General features: G+C 29.7%; 8 protein-coding genes across 8 annotated transcripts; 6 read left to right on the forward strand and 2 right to left on the reverse strand.

The window, feature by feature from the left end:
- Positions 1-212: 212 nt before the first annotated feature.
- GO595_003462 (uncharacterized protein) lies at positions 213-2,519 on the forward strand (the record flags this gene model as incomplete). Its single annotated transcript, XM_067916485.1, has 1 exon — positions 213-2,519. One exon carries the CDS (start codon positions 213-215, stop codon positions 2,517-2,519), a length of 2,307 nt encoding a protein of 768 aa, XP_067776319.1.
- A 4,412-nt stretch (positions 2,520-6,931) lies between these two features.
- Positions 6,932-7,489, reverse strand: GO595_003463 (transposable element tc3 transposase; the record flags this gene model as incomplete). Its single annotated transcript, XM_067916486.1, has 1 exon — positions 6,932-7,489. The coding sequence occupies one exon, from the start codon at positions 7,487-7,489 to the stop codon at positions 6,932-6,934; it is 558 nt and encodes a 185-aa protein (XP_067776320.1).
- A 4,255-nt stretch (positions 7,490-11,744) lies between these two features.
- On the forward strand, positions 11,745-12,167 carry GO595_003464 (ribosomal protein S19; the record flags this gene model as incomplete). The annotated part of the gene is made up of 1 exon (XM_067916487.1): positions 11,745-12,167. One exon carries the CDS (start codon positions 11,745-11,747, stop codon positions 12,165-12,167), a length of 423 nt encoding a protein of 140 aa, XP_067776321.1.
- A 361-nt stretch (positions 12,168-12,528) lies between these two features.
- On the forward strand, positions 12,529-13,194 carry GO595_003465 (E3 ubiquitin-protein ligase MYLIP-like; the record flags this gene model as incomplete). The annotated part of the gene is made up of 1 exon (XM_067916488.1): positions 12,529-13,194. One exon carries the CDS (start codon positions 12,529-12,531, stop codon positions 13,192-13,194), a length of 666 nt encoding a protein of 221 aa, XP_067776322.1.
- A 437-nt stretch (positions 13,195-13,631) lies between these two features.
- Positions 13,632-14,135, forward strand: GO595_003466 (ATP synthase subunit C family protein; the record flags this gene model as incomplete). Its single annotated transcript, XM_067916490.1, has 1 exon — positions 13,632-14,135. One exon carries the CDS (start codon positions 13,632-13,634, stop codon positions 14,133-14,135), a length of 504 nt encoding a protein of 167 aa, XP_067776323.1.
- A 40-nt stretch (positions 14,136-14,175) lies between these two features.
- GO595_003467 (uncharacterized protein) lies at positions 14,176-14,880 on the reverse strand (the record flags this gene model as incomplete). The annotated part of the gene is made up of 1 exon (XM_067916491.1): positions 14,176-14,880. The coding sequence occupies one exon, from the start codon at positions 14,878-14,880 to the stop codon at positions 14,176-14,178; it is 705 nt and encodes a 234-aa protein (XP_067776324.1).
- A 1,344-nt stretch (positions 14,881-16,224) lies between these two features.
- Positions 16,225-16,773, forward strand: GO595_003468 (uncharacterized protein; the record flags this gene model as incomplete). Its single annotated transcript, XM_067916492.1, has 1 exon — positions 16,225-16,773. The coding sequence occupies one exon, from the start codon at positions 16,225-16,227 to the stop codon at positions 16,771-16,773; it is 549 nt and encodes a 182-aa protein (XP_067776325.1).
- Positions 16,774-17,088: 315 nt separating this feature from the next.
- On the forward strand, positions 17,089-18,918 carry GO595_003469 (cytoplasmic heat shock protein 70; the record flags this gene model as incomplete). Its single annotated transcript, XM_067916493.1, has 1 exon — positions 17,089-18,918. The coding sequence occupies one exon, from the start codon at positions 17,089-17,091 to the stop codon at positions 18,916-18,918; it is 1,830 nt and encodes a 609-aa protein (XP_067776326.1).
- Positions 18,919-20,553: the final 1,635 nt, after the last annotated feature.

A 20,553-nucleotide genomic window follows, 5' to 3' on the forward strand; every position in this document is an offset into this window, starting at 1 on the left:
TACGTGAAAATACTTCAATCTATTTGAAATATTTCCTTTTTTGAGATAGTGTGTGTAAAAATAATTTTATTTTATATATAAAAAAGAGGTAAATATTTTGTGATTTTTTCCTTCCTTGCAGACACTTTTTTCCCAAAAAGTGGACACATTTCACTTTTTATGACGATTTTTCGGTTACAAAAAGTGACAGTAAAGCACTCCATAGAATCAAAATGACAGTAAGGAGAAAAGCAACTGTTGGTAGTATACCAAAGGCTTCGTTTGATATAAGCCCTACTGTGTCTAGTTCCAATTTCAACTTCTTTCATAATTTTTATCCACAAATATCAGAAATCAAAAGCAGTGGCAAATTCTCGCTTAAGGTTCAAATGTTTTTCGAGACAGAGGAAAAAACTAACATAGCATCTTATTTAGCAGAATATAACTTTGAAATGTATGGTCCCTTTATTAAAGCCACTATTCACAATCGCAAAGCCGGATCCAATGGACAGCTATCACATAGCTATCTCATTTTTATTCCACATTATTTTGTCCAACGTTTTCATGATATTTCAGTATCATTTATTCCCATAAATCCTGCTACCCAAACAATGTTTACGATCTTCTTTTCATCCACTTCTGTTTGTAATGTTTGGATCAATCTGATACATTCAGTTCAAACTATTCTCGAAGATATAACTCAAACCAATCCTTTATTTATACCAAGTAGTCTTTACGATCTTGAAAGTGATGTTATTCATCGTGCAGAACTCCAAACAAAAGTATCCAGTAATGGAAACACTGTTATTGAGTTTATTCCAAAAGTTGTTCCGCCGATTGAAGTCACTCAATTCTTTAGTGTCCTTACTCTTAATGAGATAGAGAAGTTTCCTGATGAAAAGCGGTTTCTTTCTTTGCGTTTTAATGATTCTAAGAATTGGCCCGAAAAATATGTAATTCTTTGCGAATGTGAAGGTGATGCATTTGTATCATTCTTCACCTTTCACATCCTCCTAGCGAACATTCAAAAGCGTAAAAGGGAAGCGCAGAAACCACTTTTTACCTTCGCCGTGCCCAACTATAGCCTCGAGCTTGAAAACGATTTTGTTTCAATGCGAAAAGTTTCAATTCAAAACTTTACAAATTCTGCAAACAAAATAACCGTCAATCAAAGTTTACAAGTTGAATCTCCTCCAACTTTCGATAAAATAGTATATGTACCTAAAAAAGCAAGCACAGAATTAGAGTTAATTTCATTCGAAAACATTGTAAAAAGAAGAATAATTATTACTGAAGTACCACCAAAATCTAAAAGAGTACATAGAAATAATATGAGACAAAATGCTGAGAATAAAACTTCTTCATTTGAAGAACAAAAACTTAAAATTAAAGCAAGTACGAAAATCGAAGAATTAATTAAAAATCACGGTTACGGGGTGCCCCGAGAAACCGATGATAATTTAAACGATCAACGGGGTGCCCAATTATTACTAGGAGAATTCTTACATCCTCCAATTTGTGATCATGAGACTTATGAGTTTTGTCAGAAAGTTGGGTATGAAGTTAACAAATATGCTATCAAGCCAATTGATGGAAAACCAATTCTTCAACAAATGACAATTTTAACATCACAAATTCCAAAACAATTCACACTTAACGATCCTTCTTTCCAAAAGTTTGCGTGTCTTTTTGCATCAGCTCTTATTCAAAGAGTTAATCAAAAGACATTTGGTGAATCTCTTCAAACTCTTATATCAAATACAGATCTTTCGGATTTATTCTTTTACCAAGAAGATAGGCCATTATTAAAAACAGTTTACTTGTTCATTACTCGACTTGTATTTCACAAACGAATTCCAGATTTTTTAAGTCTTCTTCAACATTCTCCAGAATGGCGCTATGAAACTTTCCGCACGCCTTCTATATGGCATTCACCCGAGTTCCTTGAGATTTTCGAGTCAACTCTTTCTTCGTTTGACAAAAAGTCGCTTATAAACGGTCAAATGTTTGATGTGGACGATAGCACCATTCAATTTATGCCGATACACGACCGATACGACACATCGATTCGTATCTTATGTCAATCAATTCTTACCTCATTCCAAAACCATAAAGATACTAACAGTATGATAGTTACTCTTGTTGGGATGCTTTATCAATTTCTTAACGATGGTTTTCGACCATCTCAAACTGCGATTTATCCAGAACTCCAAAACTCATGGTATACAATGAATGTCACATCTACACTTAACATTAAGACCCCAGAGATGCCTTTGCTTCAACAAGCTATCATTCAGATCTTTAATGCGACATTTAAATCTCCGAAAGAAATGTTACTTAATCTGATCTTACAAGGATTGAGATTAGGCGTAATGGACAAATGGATTGTTTTGGCCGGAATTGCAGCGAAGGAAATCAATGCATATGATAAAAAGAGTTCGATACTCAAGAAAAACAGAGTTGTTTCAATCGCGAACTCGCTGCACTGTATACAGCCTGTTGTAATAAAGACAACGCCAGAGGATCTGGTGAACATTTGATGAAATACTTTTTTTGATATAAATGGGTAAAAATCGGTTAAATAAAATATTTTGGAATTCAGTTAATAAACTTTTATCTTTGTGAATTTCTTCTCTTCCATTTTTGTGCAGATTTACGTAAAATAAAATTACAATTCGCTCATGGAAAATTTCTTATTTATTGATTGAAAACATCTTATTCATAAGATCTTCAGATGAAATTCCCTTTTCGCACGAACCAGTTCCAAGGCTTTCAGTTTTCGAGAGATTGGGAATCAAAAAGACTGTACGCTACCTATGGGCGTGGTGCTTGAACTTCAAAATATTACTCAACAATATCAAAGCTAAACAACATTTAATTATACTTAATTTATGCTTTTTTTTACATGAAAAGTCAATATTTTAATATAATTACCTGCTAAGCATTTCTCAATCTTTCATGAAACAAAATATTTATTTATGTTTTAATATGTCAATAGCTGGAAAACTTATTAACAAAGAACTCTACACCACGGACATCTCAGTTAATGTTGAGGAAGGCCAGGATTGCCGATATTTGTTTGATTTAAGGCATTGCAATCAAAATACAAGGAATAAATATTCCATTAGAGACACCTCTTAAGAATATTATGGAAACCATGTCGCATCCAGATGGTTTTCTTTGTGACAATAATTTAATAAAAGTAGAAGAAAATCTTTTTTGTTTCTGACACATTTCGCGACAAATATGTTAGAAATTTCTTTTTATTTAGAAATAACAATATTTTAATATATAGTATTAATATGTTTGATAATTCTCATTGAGAAAAGTCAAAAGAATTTCAAAAATTTCTTAATGTGGAATTTGAGATGTAAAGTTACACCAAACCGCAAATGATCTGCCACAAAAGTGGCATTTTATATGGAATCTCAAGTAAAAAGTGAAATTCATGAAAACGAATGGGAAACATTAAAAATAATAAGAATTTAATTTTTAGTTTAAACAAAGAAAATATTATTCAGTCTTCAAAATCAATCATAAGTAAATTTGATAATATATATGTTTTAATAATTTTATATATGTTTTAATAATTTGGAATATGTTTTAATAATTTGGAATATGTAATAATAATTTGGAATATGTTTTAATAATTTGAAACAGCACTTCATATAGCAGTTAGAAATAACAATATAGAAATAGTAAAGTTACTTTTAGATAAAGGAATTGATGATAATGAAAAAGATATTAATTTGAATAATTTGGAATATGTTTTAATAATATTTGACTGCAATTCAAATTGCACAACAAAACGGTAATAAAGAAATTGTAAATTTACTTCATGAAAAATTATAATTCAGAATCTTTTTCTATAAACACCAAATCTTCATTTCCAATAAGAAATGGTAATGAAGCATATATTGCTAATAATCAAAATCAACTCGAAGATCAAATGTTCGCAGAAAACAAAAGTAAGAAAAGTATCAAAACAAAAGTCAATATAAAAATACAAATATATGAAAATCATCAAAATTACAATATACATAATAATAATGTTATATATTAACAAATGTATTCACAAAGCAGAATGAAAATATGAAAATACAATAATATATTATAAATTGCTTTATAAGAAAAACTTCAAAAAATTGTTGATAACAACATGACAAATATCATGCTTGGATTTTTTATAATAATCAGTAGCAAGCGCATAAAATAGACATACTATTCGTTTACTAAAATAAATCTGAAAATTTTGATAATAATTTAATAGATTTTTTGATTAACAGCTACCTTTGTGAGATTATATTCTTGAAGATAACAGATATAATTCATTTTTTATTAAGAACTGAGTTAACTTTCCTAAATGATATTTATTTTTAAAGATTTGTTTCAAATGAAATTTATATTTGTATATTGAAATTCTTATAAACTATTCACACTTTCAATAACATGTAAATAAATTAGAAATAATTTTATTAATTTAATTTATAACAATTTTATTACTTCAATTTTTAATGGAATAAAACTTCACCTCTTAAATTTTATTTCAAAGATTATAAGGTTTTCTGTTCGTCACTCGATTGTGAGCTTTACTCATACGATATACTTCTATGTAAAATGATCGGCATATGAATTGAGTATGGAAAAGATGTTTTTGATCATCAGATATTTTGTATTATGGGAATGAAAATAATAAGGTGTACTCAATAGATTTCCATTAAACTTTAAGAGTGAATAATACGATGAATAATAATTAATTTTTTGTTGTTGTGAATTTTTCATCATTTTTTTCACAAAAATTATCATCAAATTATATGAAAATCATACAATGAAATATGATATAAAATATTCTATTTATCAAATTTTGATTCATATAATAATATTAATCAAATTTAATGCGTTAATAATAATATATGAAAAAAAAGTGAAATTAGGAAATGTTTATTTCAATATTTAAATATTTTCTCTTTTATCCTTGAGAATCTTTTAATTTTATTATGTCATCACATTTATGGTGTTGAATTTTGTTGACAAACAACTGAATAATATCTGCATTTTTATTTTCTGTGCTATCATAAGCGCTGTTTTATATGTTTATAAGTAATTCCAAATGTTTATATGAAATTTCATATTTTTTCAAAATATTTTGAATAAAACAAAAAAATATCTTTATCATTGATAACAATATTCTCTTGTTCAAGAAGTAAATTAACTATTTCTGTATGACCTTTTTCAGATGCATACATAAGTGCTGTTTTAAATATTTTAAATATTTTCCAAATATTATTTTGAAATATAAAATTATTAAAATAAATATTAAATAAAACAAATAAATATCTTTAGCATTAATATCAATTCCTTCTTGTTCAAGAAGTAATTTAACTATTTCTGTATGACCATTTAAAGATGCATAAATAAGTGCTAAAAATATTTAAAAAAAAATTTAAAAATTTTATGAAACGATGAAATATTTTAATAAAAATCTAATGAAATAAGCAAACAATCTTGCTAAAATCAATGTATCTATTGTTAATTAAATAGTTATAAAGTTCCACATTTCCAGAAAAACCCGAAATTTTCAAAAAATCTAAAGGAATATGATTACTTTCGAGAAAATATTGAGTAATATATAAATTACCTGTTATGATTGAAGCAATGAGAATATTTTCATTTATTTTCATTCCTTCTTTAAGTAAAAATGATAAAAGTTCATAATTATCATGTAAAACACATTTTGCTCCTAATTCTTCTAAATTCTTAATTTCTTTTAACATTTAATAGCAGAAAAAAATGCTGCATAATCAAATAATGTAACATTTTTATGATTAATAAATGAATATCTTTCATAAAGTGATTTTGAAATTGTTTGATTAAATTCGAAGTTTGCTTTTGATGATATTTCTTGAAGTTTTTCTATTTCATCATTCCGAATTATTTTCGCAATTTCATTCTGATTTATTCCTTCTTTAACATATTTCTGATGAAGTTCCCAATTATTCGCTTTAAGTTTTTCAAGGTTTTTGGAGAAATATTCAGAAATTTGATAACGATGGTTTAAAACGAAATGTGCTTTAAAATGTGAAAAAAATAAATTTTTCATATTTTTTGTAATCGATGAGTTAATTAAATCTTTTTCTATCAACTTTCCGATAAGATAATTAGATTCTTGTGAGTTATTTTCCCGAAGGAATTGAGAAAAAATGTCAATTATTGAAACTTGATTTTTATTTTCATCTCGTTCAATTAAATTCAAAAACTCAATAATTATATCTATATTTTTCAGTCTTGTTACAAACAAAGTGTAAATGAAACGGCAGATGATCAAGTTGAATGAATACGTTCGTGAATTATCATAAAATTTGCGTAATGAAGAAACAGATGTATCAAGATTGTTTGCATTTATGTTATAAATTATTTCTGTAAGTGCAATTAAGTCTGGAAAAGAATTTATCTTTGATGTACTCATTCCAATGCTATTAAATAACACTGAAAAAAATTTTAATGGACATGTGATATGAATTTTTATATAAAATAATAATAAATAAAAACATAGAATGAACTTCATGATGAAATCCATTCACATCTTTAATTTTATTTGGAATACTTAAATTTTCATTATTCATTAAAACTTTATTATCTTTCTGCCATCCCAAAGGCAACTTATCATTTATTTCATATACTTGAAGTTTTTCATTAAAAAATATTTCATTATTCAACCAAAACGCATCCATCTTGCCCAAATCTTTTTATGAAAATCTTCTGAATATTCTCTTATCCCATTCCACAAACTGTATAAATATGTAATTAATAATAAACTGGTGAAAATAATTCGGCATTAAGATAGATTGAAATATGATAAGATAGTATGTAAACTTCTCAAAATTGACAACTGGATTATTGTCGATTTAATTTCGAAAATCTCTTTTTTATTCAATTTTTATTAATAAATTTTTTAATTTTTTTCCAATATTTCTGGCTGCTTCTTTCTTACACATGTGTACCACCTATTTTTGCATGAAATCGGATCTCTTTTGTTTATATGTTGGGAAATCAATTTCCATTGATGTCCAATTTTTGTTACCAAATCATGAAGTAACATGTCCTCTTCTTCTGTCCATCGCGTATAGTTTCTTTTTTTCAGAATAGCCTCTTTTAAATCTTTCGCTAATCCTAAGAATCTTGAAATCGACTGCCCCTCCATTTCCAAGCAGAGTCGTAAACTGTCGACGTAACCCGAACAAAGCTTGTTAATTAATTCCATGTCAAGTTCATTCCAAGTTTTTTCAAGCAGTTTTTTAAGCTCCTCTACAGTGCTCGGCATTTGTTCAGCTACAATACGCTTCATTATTGCCCATAGTAATTCTATGGGATTTAAGTCGGGGGAGTTGGGTGGCCAATCAGTAATCACATCGAGTCGCTCCTCCAGCCAATCAATAGAATCAACAGATGTGTGGCACCTAGCTCCGTCCTGCATGTACACCCAATCTAATTTTCCATGTAGTTCATTCATCCCATTGATGAAATCAGATTTAATCATATTCTCTATATATTGCTCAGAGTTCACAGATTTTTGAATTATTACAAGTTTGCTCTTATAGTTACATGAAATTACTTCAAAAATCATAATTGACTGGGGAAATTTTACATTTCTTGATATTGAATTTGGAGTATGATCTCCTTTTCTTACCCACACCCATCGATTGTCTTTATATAATACAAATCTACATTCGTCCGAAAAGGCAATTTTATCCAAAAATTGTGTTTGTGTTAACATTTTTGAGCAAAATTTTTTTCTTGCATTAATCTGTTCTTCGTTTAAAAGCTGTTCTGTTTTAGGAGGTCGATACTGAAATCTCATTTCGTTTCTAATTTTTGAGACATATTGTGGTGAAATTGATTGATGAAAAATATCTTCTATTTGTTGTGATAATTTAACTGATGTTAATGATGCGTTACGAAGTGTTTTAATTTCGATATATTCTTTTATTTGATTATTAATTACTTGAGGCTATCCACGTTTTGATTCTTTTAAAATTTCATTCGTTGAGGTAAACTGTCGAATTGTATCACCAACTCGATGAGTTCCAACATGCAGTATGTCTGCCATTCGTTTTTGGCTGAATCCTTGTTTGTAAAGGTTGATTATGTTCTCTACCTTGTTCATCCCTGATAATAAACGGTCTGTATTCGAAAAATTCATAGAGTTTCCTCAATGCCGATTTATTTTCACAAGTTTATTTTACATTATAAATAATTATTGAATACAACAAGTTATATAAAAATATTATAAAATTATAATTATATAGAATTATACAATTTTATAAAAAAAAAATATCTTTCAAATAAAGTTTCATGAAAAGATTAACATTGTCTTCGTTTTGCTTCATCTATAAATTTCTAAAAATAACTTTGGGTGCTGTTGTACTTGTTGACTGAGAATTTTTCATATTGAATTTTTTATGGGGTTCCCAAAATATGGACGTTAAAACATTTGATGTTAAAATTACTTAAGCCAAATGGAGGAATTCAAATCAATAAGTCACGAGCAGATGCAGGCAGAACGTATAAGGGAGGCATTAAGTGGAAATTATGGTGTGTGTAATACTGTGGAATTAAATGATTTGTATTCAATGATTGAATTATCATGGATGACTTCTGATTTTAGTGCATTAACCAAATATATTCAAAAGGCCTTAAATATCATTTACGTATGTAGGAGTTGGGAGACAAATTCTTTTTTTGAATGTGATATTTTAAATATTTTAATTTGTTTAATATCCAAAGAATATGGTGAAACTCTCCGACATCTATCATTCGTATTTCTACGTTTTATATTACAAATAATCAAATCAGAAATTCCAATTTCTCATTTCATTGAAAAAATCAATTTTCCATATGATGTTGAATCCTCACTAATGATACTCGAATGCCTTTCCATAATAGCAAAACTAAACCCATATTATTGCACCCAAATTTTACAATTATTTGATTTCTCAGTATTGATGAAAGAATTTGACCTCTTAAGCCAAAAACCAAAGGAATCCATTATCAGATTTATAACATCTCTTTTTACCTTTCCGTCTATTCCAGATCAACACTATTGTAATATATTCCAAATAATATATAACAATGGAAACCTCACAAAAGACCGTCTTTCTCTGCTCCTATGGATCTCTATTCAACGTCCATCATATTTTGATCTTACAAATTCTGTTTTTCTTGTTGAGATGATTTTGAATAATATCAATGACTTCACATCATCCACCATTTGTTCTGCGCTTCTTTCTCTCCCACTCCTCCTCAATCGGTCACAGATATCTATTGATCCAACTATACTTTTTCCTTTTGTTGAATCATCTGATTCGAAAATATCATCTTCAACACTTTTTTGTATTTCACATATTATGCGAAATGATTTTAATTTTATGTGTAAATGTGCTTCGTGTGGGATTCAACAAGTTATTTCTTCGATGTTTTGTGGGATGTGTTCGAATTCGAAAAAAGAAACGATTCGAATTTTGTTTTTATTTGTTCAAAATGGGATAATAAATGTGAACGATATCAAATATGAAATCATTGAGTGCGCTTTGTGTTATGTGGAAAATGAATGCGACGAAGAGTTTAATGCTCTTGTGCTGAATGCCGCGTTGTGGAATGTGGAGCGATTCGCAGCGATCGAATTTTTTGGTGAAATTATCGAAAAATTAACTGAATGCGAATCGAAAGAAATCTCAATCATTGCTGATAAAATATTGGATAAATTGTCAGTGCAATGATTTGTTTATTTGAATAAAAATTTTTTTATTTTTATTTTTTTGGAAAACACTTTTGAAATGTTATTAATTAAAAATGAATTCATTAGTGATTTAATAAAAATAATGCATATGAAATGTTTTTACAAGTGAAATCAAATTGCTAATATTAATGAAGATATTTCAAAAATTAGAGCTTAGGATAAAATTTATGCATCGAAAGAAGGATATAATATAAAGTGATTTCTGTGAATATATTCAGTAAGATTACATAATAAAATCTTTATTTTTAAAAGGGTTTATAACAATTTCTGTAAAGATATCGAATTTGATGAAGAGTTTTATTTAAATGTATCTGATCTATGTAATAACTTTAGAATTATTCCAAATTTTCTAATAACAATAGTAAGTTGCATAACATATTTACAAATCAAGATTATTAATAAATATTATGCCCTGTAGGGAAAAACATATATTATTAATGTATTTAAAGAGCTACTAAAACATGAAAATTATTATGCTAATACTATATTTACCAAACAATATACAGCTTAAATACTTAAATTTTGAGAATCTTCTACATGTATATATACAAACATAAAATGTTTAATAAAATAATATTTGCAATATTTGTAGTCGAACTTCACCTTAATTTAATATCAATATTTCTGCTCGCACACATATTTATATAAAAAGTTTAATACATTTTCAAATATTTAACAGAAAGCAAATTGCATTATAAAAGAGCCAAAGTCCTGACCTGTTGTCATCCACACCTGAGCAGTTCCGCAGTCACCCCACAAATTTGTCGATGCATTCGATTCTTGCATCTCCAGTAGCAGCACAGTGTCTTCTGGCTGATCATCGCCCTGTATGAAGTAAGGGTAACCACCCAAATATGTCACGTCGACTCTTTTTGAGTTATATACTTTATCAATTATTTTTTCGGCTAAATCCAAATCCTCTTCAGGCAAATCAGGTCGCAACTTCATCAGTATTTCGGCTGATGTTGGATATGAAATCGATTTCCGCCACTCAACAATCACTCGATTCTCATTAAAGACAAATTGAGGATCAATTTCTCCATAAGCTAACTCATTAATTTCTTCATTTTTATATCAGATGACTTTTAAGCAATTATAAAAATGTAATCACGAATATCCTAAAAGTAAACATTCACGTTCATCTTCTGGAAAATAACTTTGGATTTCAACAGGAAGCGATGGAACATATAATGAAAATACGATTGATAATGATTGATTACATTGATCACATCGAGGAAAATTATCTTCATGTGGAAGATGGGGAGGACAACCACCAAATTTGGAGACATGGGAATCACAAGAATCGGAATCTTTAACAATTGGAACATAGCATGGTTTGCCAAAAGAATTAATAATTGATATGATTTCAATAATTTTCGATTTAATTTGGGAACAAATTTCTGGAAACTCAGTGTAATCAGAAGGTTTGCCTAAATGATAAAGTAGATATATTTGTGAAGATGTGACCAGATAGTGGTTTGATAAAACTTTTTTTCAAATTAAGGTGTTTGATAGCGTTAGCAATGGGCTTCAAATTATATTGCGGAATGTGTTCCTTCCAATTTGAGCAAAACAAAAAAAAATTGTCAAGCATTCTTTCGAAGTGCAAATTTGTTCAACAATTAATTCAACTAGCTTTCCTACAAGAGGATAAAAATCAGAAACAGTTTTAATTAAAATTTCGTGAAAGTTTGATGAAGTTAAATGTTTTTCAATTACTGTAAGAAAATCATTAATTAATTTCTTCTCACCAGCATTTTCTCAACCTGTAGTTTTAGCGTTTTGGATTGCTTGTTGGATCTCTTGACAAAGCTCTTTCATTAAAATGTGAAATAACAAAAAATGAACGTTCAATATTTTGAATCAAATATGATCACCTGGAATTTGAAAAAAATTCTATCGACAAACGAACGTTTATCTGATAACCGACGGTTTTTGCGGTTAAAGTGTGGCCTTCCCTTTTTTTTAAATGTCCAAATTCGCCCAGCGTAACTATACATTCCGCGGTAAAACACTCGACGACCTTAAGGCAATGGAGCTCCCAGAATTCGTCAAACTTCTTTCAGCACCACGCAGGCGTTATATCTCACGTTGCTTTGGTGTAAAGCATCTTCATCTTATCACTAAGCTCAAGAAGGCTCGTGAAGCTGTAAAGGGCCCTGGTGAAAAGCCACCTGTTGTTAAGACACACCTTAGATCAATGGTTGTTCTTCCTGAATTTGTTGATAACATAATCGGTATCTACAATGGAAAGGAATTCGTAGAAGTACAAATCAAGCCAGAAATGATTGGTCATGTTCTTGCTGATTTCGCAATGAGCAAGAAGATTGTTAAGCACAGCAAGGCAGGTGTTGGTGCTACACGTAGCTCATCAGCAACATCTTTGAAGTAAAGACCACTGAATTCATATCATTTTTTTTTGATTTTTAAATTTGTATTTCTGATAAATATTTTATTGTTTTCCTAATCTTTTGATAATATAAAACACAATTTCATCAGGTTGAAGCTTTCAACAGCTTATCATTATAGTTGTGTTTTTGTTGGTGTTAGAAAAAAATCATGAATTGATCACAAAAAAATGGATTTAATGTCTTATGAAAAGAATAACAAAACACTTTACATTGTGAATAATGATGTTTTATTCAGCGCAATACATGGAATAAACAGAGTTTTATATTGGGTTAAAAATAAAAAATTCGATTCATTTGTTAACGTACATAGCTCAAAATTTTTGGCCTTTTCCTAACAAAAATATGCAAGGGATACAACAGGTACCAAATCAAAATAGCACAGTACCAAGTTCGCAAAACCAAAACAACGCAGGTGGGTACCATTTGGTCAATACTAATTTTAATCTTCAAAGACCGATTTTGGTTCAAGATTTGCTCATTAATTCGATCAATAAGCTTCCAGAACCTCTTCCAAACGTAAGTAATCCAGGAGATCTTCCTGAGTGTCAAGAACCATTTTTTAAAGAAGATACTATGCAAAAATTACCTGAAGAAAAAGAAAAAGAACGACGAATTCCAGGTATGTGCATGAAATGCTTGCGTGAACCAGCAACCAATGTTTGCATTCCATGTGGACATAGAATTTTTTGTGCAAATTGCTCAGCAAAAATTCCAAAGGACAGAAGCGAAACATGCCCTCTCTGCAATGTTCACATATCTTCAGCTATTAGTGTGTTTTCTGAGTCGAATTGTTGTGTTTGCGGAACAAATGATTGCAATTCCATCTTTCTTCCTTGTGGTCATCAATGCTGTTGCTATTCTTGTGCAACCAAAATATGGAAAGAAAAAAACCCATGCCCGATGTGTAGAAAAGGAGTGATCTCAGTTAAAATTGAATATCCAATTTATGGAGATGGTGCAGACGGAGAATTGCCCCAACCCCAAACAGTAACTGCTCCTCATAGTTGAAAGAAATGTTATTGTTCATGTGAAAAAAAAAATGTTTTTTTTTTTGATTATATCTTTGATCATTGCAAATATATTGGTTTCTTTGTCTATTAATTACTTTGCATTTTGGAAGAGAGAAGATGCTAAGAAGATTTTTAAATAAATTCGTTTTCTTTTTAAATATGAAAATATTTATATATCAAGAAAGAGATAGTTTTTAGATTCATCACACTTCTCATATGTATTTTTGCAATTATTTAAAAAAAAATTATTATCTTTAAAGTTAAATTTATATTTTTGTCATGAAAGTTTAATACAAGAAATGGAAGTAAAAGATTCAAAATATTTACATGCGATGAAGAATCAGGAACGCATTCCTGTAGGAAGATTTATTGTGAATCAGGGCACCCCAATGATATGCACTTTTGTTATGAAAACGGTTTGGTTAATCGACACATATGTCATCAGGGTTTTTATTTGACATCTCCCCTTACAATTTTGCAGGAGAAGGTATCGGCCTTTGCGTAGGACTTGCAGCAATTGGCGCAGCATGGGGTATTTGGACATGTGGTACAGCAATGTCTGGAACGGCCGTTGTATCCGGAACAATCTCAATGAGAGATATTATGAATCTCATTCTTTGCGAAGTTATTGCCATTTATGGTTTAATTATGGCCCTTGTTTTAAATGGCCGTATTGAATATCATGGTTTACCATTTGATAGACAACATTATCATGCTGGTTATGCAATATTCTTTGGTGGGATTGTGCAAGGAGCATGTAGCCTTTCAGCTGGTTTGGCCATTGGTCTTGTTGGCTCCTCAATTTCACTTGTTTGTCATCGTGATGCAGAAATGTTCTTCAAATTACTTATCGTACAAATTTTCTCAGAGCTCATTGGTATCATGGGTCTTTTAGTTTGCCTTTTGACGTCAATGCGCGCTAGATTCCAAACATCATAAAATATTTAACATATTCTTTTTTATTTACACACCAAATAAATCACTCATCTTCAATATAAAATGGATAAATAGGGCATCCAAACAAAAACTGTAGTTGTTTGCATATTTCTTTGACAATGTTCTGATTTGTATATTTGTGACCAAGATGAAATGCGGCTCTGTGGTTGAAAGAAACTGTCTCAAGAAACACAACACGGTATTCTACATTCATTCGTTCTATGATTAGTTGGAGCAAAATTAGCGCTTTTTTATCTCTATCAATTAAACTTGGAACAAGAATATGATCTTCATCAATAAATCGAATAATGGATTTGTCTGATGACATATAAGGACGTTTTTCTTCCTTCTCACTACTTTTGTTGACATCTGCATGAACTGCAACTCCATAACGAAGGACAGGGCCATCACTGTATATGACATAATCTTTAGGCACGAGCTGGCGGTGAACACCAGCTTGAACAGGGGTAAGACCATGAGGACTGGAAACTAAAAAATTAAATCTAATCAATGAAGAACTTTTCTGTCTAGATTTTGGAAACTCTATTGAAATTGGTGGAGCAAGGGTAGATCTGGTACGAACTTTTTCGACAAAATAATTATTATTTAATGGAATATCATCTTGGATTTGCGATGATGACCTTTTGGCTTCGAATCCCATATCTTCGAGAAGCCCTGCCGGTAGCATTTGGAGGTCAGCTGTGGAAAATTCACATTGGGCTTCATCGTTAGTCAGCATTGGATTCATTGCTTTAGTATAAAAAGTGCCACTCACAAAACTTACAGTTGTACGGGAGGTGCCACAGAAATACTGGTGAGGTGACGCATATTTCTATGGAAGAACAAAACAATTTTCAATGTCATAAAACGGTTAAAGTTCTTGATTTGATATCGTCCGAACGGACGGTTAGGACAAAACCCTACAGTTGCTAAACGGTCATTGAAAGACTGTTTTAATTTTCCAAATATAAGTTTTGAAAGCATCATGAAGGACATAAGAACAAGAAATAATTGGAAAATATTCACTCCATCAATTTTATTTCAAGAATCTGAAATTTTATTTACTTTTAGTTAACGAAAAGCCATTCTAAAATATTGTTCATAATACATACTTTAATGTTTTTAAACATTGTTCACGATCATGTGGTAAATTAGGATCTGGGAAATTTGGATCTTTAGAACCTGATTCATATGATATTTCGTATGCACTGCCTACACCAAAACCGATTTTTTGGATGGTTGTTTTTCTAAAAATCTTTAAAGATGAACGTGAGTTTTATTTTTTTGTATACAAGTAAACTATTTGCAATTTATTTCATTTTCTACAGTTGCGAAAAACTCAACACACAAATTCAGGTGAGTTTTTCTTTAAACTGGCCGCCAAAAATCTGGAATCTGGAAAAATTTCATAGAACCAATGAAAAAATATTTTTATTTCAATTTTGATTTTTCATAAGGAATCATTTTTATGGTCAATATTTTGTTTCTATCATATAATGCATATCGTTGTCATATGTTCTGAACATAGACTCCATTAACCCATTATTGGAGAAATGGAGATAATTTAGAATCATTTCATTATTAACGATCTTTAAGCAAATGCTTTTATGTAAATTATTAATGCATCAATATCAAACTCAATCATTAATTGATATTTATTCGTTAATTCTAATCCTCGAAATATTTCATCATTTAATATGGCATAACAATGTTTATCACATTAGAAACGCCAGAAATATTAATGCATCAAATAATGTACATAATTGACGAACAATTTATAATGAATAGAGAATTGATGGTGATGCGACAATAGTATCTTCAACAGGTTATAGTGGTTAATTTAGGTGCAACATGTTTCTTAAATTCGACATCACAACAATTTTATGGTATTCCTTTATTACGGAAATCAATTATCGAATATAATGGTGATGATAAATTTATGTGAACATATAAAGATAAATAAATTCGTTTTATAAAATAAAGACTTTAAGTCACTTCACGTTTATCACCTAAACGTCTTTTATCGGTCGGTGTACCCCGTATGGGGTACCCAAAAAAGTAACGTATAAAAAATTCGTTCAGCAGCTGCAAAATGCCTGGGAAAAGAGCCAGAGGACCACCGACAAAAATTCCTATTGCGCCAGACCCAAGAAAGGAAATTAGGCTTCGATCTCAAAACCTGGAAAAACAAATTCAAAGAAAAAAGGATCAAAAAGTTGTTTTAAAATCTTCTTTAAATTCAGCTGGAACAAGGTTAAACCAAGCAAATGAAGATCATCAACAAGTTGTTAAGGATACACAAGAGGTTGTTGGTGATATTACTCGCGAATTTAAAGTACAACAAAATGATAACAGAAAGCAAATTGAAGCACTTCAAAAGTATGCAGCAGAGCTTGAAAAGAAATTATCTGAAATTCAAATGAAAATACGCAAAACAAAAGATAAATTTGAACTCCAAAAGCAACAAAAAGATGAAATTATACAGAAAAACGAAGCAAAATCAGAACAAATGGTTCAAGAGTTTCGAGAAATGCTTCAAACAACACTTGTAAAAATGAGCGATAGGATTGATACATCACATGATTCGGAAGAAAATAGCTCTGGGATCAACATTTTGCCAAATTCTTCTTTAGAAACATAATATTAAAATGTTATTATTTTATTTTAACTTTAATATAATTTTCTGATGGCCAAGAAAGATAAAAAGAATTATAATTTCGTAAGCAAACTGCTTTCGATTAATAACCTTTCCTACATATCATTTCATCGATTTTTTTTTTTTTTTTTTTTTTGTTTAAATTCTAGATATAGAAAAACTTGATAAGTTTCACATGAAAAAAGTGACGTTGCCTCAAAATTTTGTTACGACCATTTATATTATCAAAAAGTTATCTGGCCAGATGTCATAACAAAAAAAATTCGGCATTTTTTCAAGCATTTATTTTCAGTAAGTTTCATGGAGAAAGATGAGCAAGACGAGATACCAATTGGAATTGATTTCGGCACGTCAAATAGCTGTGGATGCATTATCATGAATGATAAGGTATATTCAACAAAAATTGATTTAGGTACGCTGACTATTCCTTCTTTTGTCACATTTACCGAAAATGAAAGACTGTTCGGTCTTGAAGCAAAAAACACAGCGATAAGTAACGTCGGGAATGCAGTTTTTGATGTCAAGCGTTTGATAGGACGTAATTATGATGATGAAATTATACAAGAATATTTAAAACTTTGGCCATTCAAAGTTCAACGTGGTGAAAACAATCGCCCATTAATAAAAGTAACATGGAGAAGTGAAACAAAGCAATTTTATCCTGAAGAAATATCCGCAATGATAATCGAACAAATCAAAAACAACATCGAAACAACCTTTAATGTGAAAGTAAAATCCGCAGTTATTACAGTTCCAGCATATTTTAATGATGCTCAACGAAATTCCATAAAAGCTGCCGGTGAAATTGCTGGATTAAATGTAATGCGTATCCTCAACGAGCCAACAGCAGCAGCAATAGCATACAGTGAAGTGCAGAGAATTAATGATCCAAATTTCAACCCATATAAACCTCGAATTATTCTTATTTATGATCTTGGCGGTGGTACATTTGATGTTTCCATTGTTAAAATCGAATATGATAAATGTACAGTTTTGGCAAAGGGCGGAGATCCAAATCTTGGTGGTCGTGACTTTGATAATAACATGTTCAATTATTTTGCTACTTGTTTCAAGAATAATCATCATCTTGATATAATGAGTGAAGAGCGCTCAAAATACATTCTCATGGGAGAATGTGAAAGTGCAAAAATTAATTTGTCTGTTCACAATGAAGCAACAATTAAATTTAATAGCAAAGTTGGTTTAATCGAAGATAAAATTACGAGGGAAAAATTCGAAGATTTGAACAACGAACTTTTTGATAGGACGATAATAACGGTTGGTGAAACAATTGCAAGTGCTTCGCTTAACAAGACTGAAATCGATGATATTGTACTAACAGGCGGATCTTCTCGGATACCTCTTTTGAAAGAGAAACTCCATGGATATTTTGGCAAAGAACCATGTCGTAATATTGATCCCGAAATTGCTGTTGCATATGGAGCAGCTATTAATGCAAGTCCTCTTGACGGAATTGAAGTTGTTGACGTTACTCCGCTTTCACTTGGTGTTCGTATTACACACGATAAAACTGATTTCATTATTCCTCGTAATACAATCATCCCATGTACTTATCACAAAAGGTACACCACTAACCATGACTACCAACACAAATTTTCAATATATGTATTGGAAGGTGAACGTCAAAATCAGAAGTATAATAATTTATTAGGAAAATTTACTCTTAAAAACATACGACGTGCTCCTAAAGGAGAGGTAGAAGTAGAAATAACTTTTGACCTCGATATCAATCAAATTCTGAAAGTTACAGTTCGAGAAATTTCAACCAATAACGTTGAAGTATATTCCATATCCAACGAGGAAGGGCGACTTACAGATGAGCAAATCATGAAGATGCTGAACGACGCAGAAAAATACCGAGAAATCGATCGAATGTTCGAAGAAAAAATAAATGCTATTAATGACTTCCAAAATAAGTTATATGAAATGAGGCGCAGAATAAATAAGTTGTACCAGGAAAACAGTAAGGAGGAAATAGATTCACTTAAGAAATACATCGAAAGATTGATTCATTGGTTATCGAATAATGAAAAAAATGTCGACATAAAAGAGTTAGAAAGGAAAAGAAATGAATTCGAACAATCAATTGAACCTTATGAGAATAATTAAATATAGTAAATATAAATTTTAAATTTTTTTATGTTCTTTATGAGGCAAAAAGTAACGAATTCTAATTTAATTTAATTTAGGAATATTTCAGAATAATATTTGGAAATTATAAAATTTGTTTTGGACAGTACTTATGTGGGAATCTTATAATGGTCATGATGATCAAATTGTGAAATTACTTCTTAAACAAGAAGGAACTGATGTTAATGCTAAAAATATTCTCTTTATTTAATATTTACATTAATAATTTAGGATTTCAAAATAATATTTGGAAATTATTTAAATTGTTTTGGACATCACTTATATTAGCATCTTTAAATGGTTATACAGAAATCGTTTCATTACTTCTTGAACAAGAAGGAACTGATGTTCATTTATTTTCATCAATATTTCTTTCAATCATTTTTAGGAATTGATATTAATGCTAAAAATATTTATTTGTTTTGTTTAAAATTTATTTTGGTATTTTGAAATTTCAAAGTTTTAAATTATTTAAATTATTTCGAACAACAATTTGAATATTGTGAAACAATTCTATTAGTAGAAAATTTTCTTATTCATTAATAAATTATATTTGTTATTCAAAATCATCACTAACAAAAGTATCTTGATACAGCTGTTTGCTTTTTGTTTGGCTTGCTTTACAAAAGTAAATATCCGAAAAGTGACACATCTACAAAATAAAATACCTGCAAAAAAAATGTCTATCCTATCAAAAAGATTCTCTTGTCAATGATGTATGGTTATTAATAGAAATATGTATATCAAAATACGATATCATATTAGAAATTATTATGTAAACTATTTTTTCATGGTTTTTTATAATTTGTAATAAAGAGAATTTATAAATGGTAATTGCAAAAATAACTTAAGAGATTAATGTTTTGGTGATAATATTACATATTTGAAGGATTATTTAATGAAATATTATTTCAAAATGGAAATGTAAGTATAGTGATGTAATTTTTATTTCGATATTTATGATAAATTTGAGATAAGTTCAAAAAATTGTAAAACCACAAATCAGATTTTTTCTCTGACCAAAAATATTATTTCATTTTACAATTTTAAAATTATATGTACATATAGAAGTTTTTTATTTTTTGATATAAAATAACAAATTGAGAATCGCTGAAGAATGAAACAAATCAATTTGCCAAACACTTGTTCTTTCATTTGTAAAATTTATGTAGATATGTATTTTAATCATTCAATATATTAAGCTTCAGTCTCAAAAATATTTTATATACTTTCATTTCCAAAATATATTTCACTCGTTTTTTGGGATATTTTCATTTGGTATTTGTAGAAATATTTCCTCAACTTTATCTTTGAAAGATTAATTGATTTGAAACATGCATAATGATTAGTTAGATTTGAACTTGTTGAGTGTTACAATTGTAGGATTATGTTCGGAACGGATGTGATAATTTTTGTAATATAATCACATCCACAAGCCTCATTTGGAGTTCCAATGATATTAAATATTTTGTGGAGGATTTCAGCGTCGTTATCTCCAATGAACAAAGGTTTTCTAATGAGCATTTCGGCAAGAACACAACCTGCGCTAGAAACATCAACAGAGTTCGTGTTGTACGATAATGTGCTGTCACTAAATTAGGCGTAGAAGCTTGT

Source organism: Histomonas meleagridis, assembly GCF_020186115.1.
Source record: "Histomonas meleagridis strain 2922-C6/04-10x chromosome Unknown contig_204, whole genome shotgun sequence".
Lineage (NCBI taxonomy): Eukaryota > Parabasalia > Tritrichomonadida > Dientamoebidae > Histomonas > Histomonas meleagridis.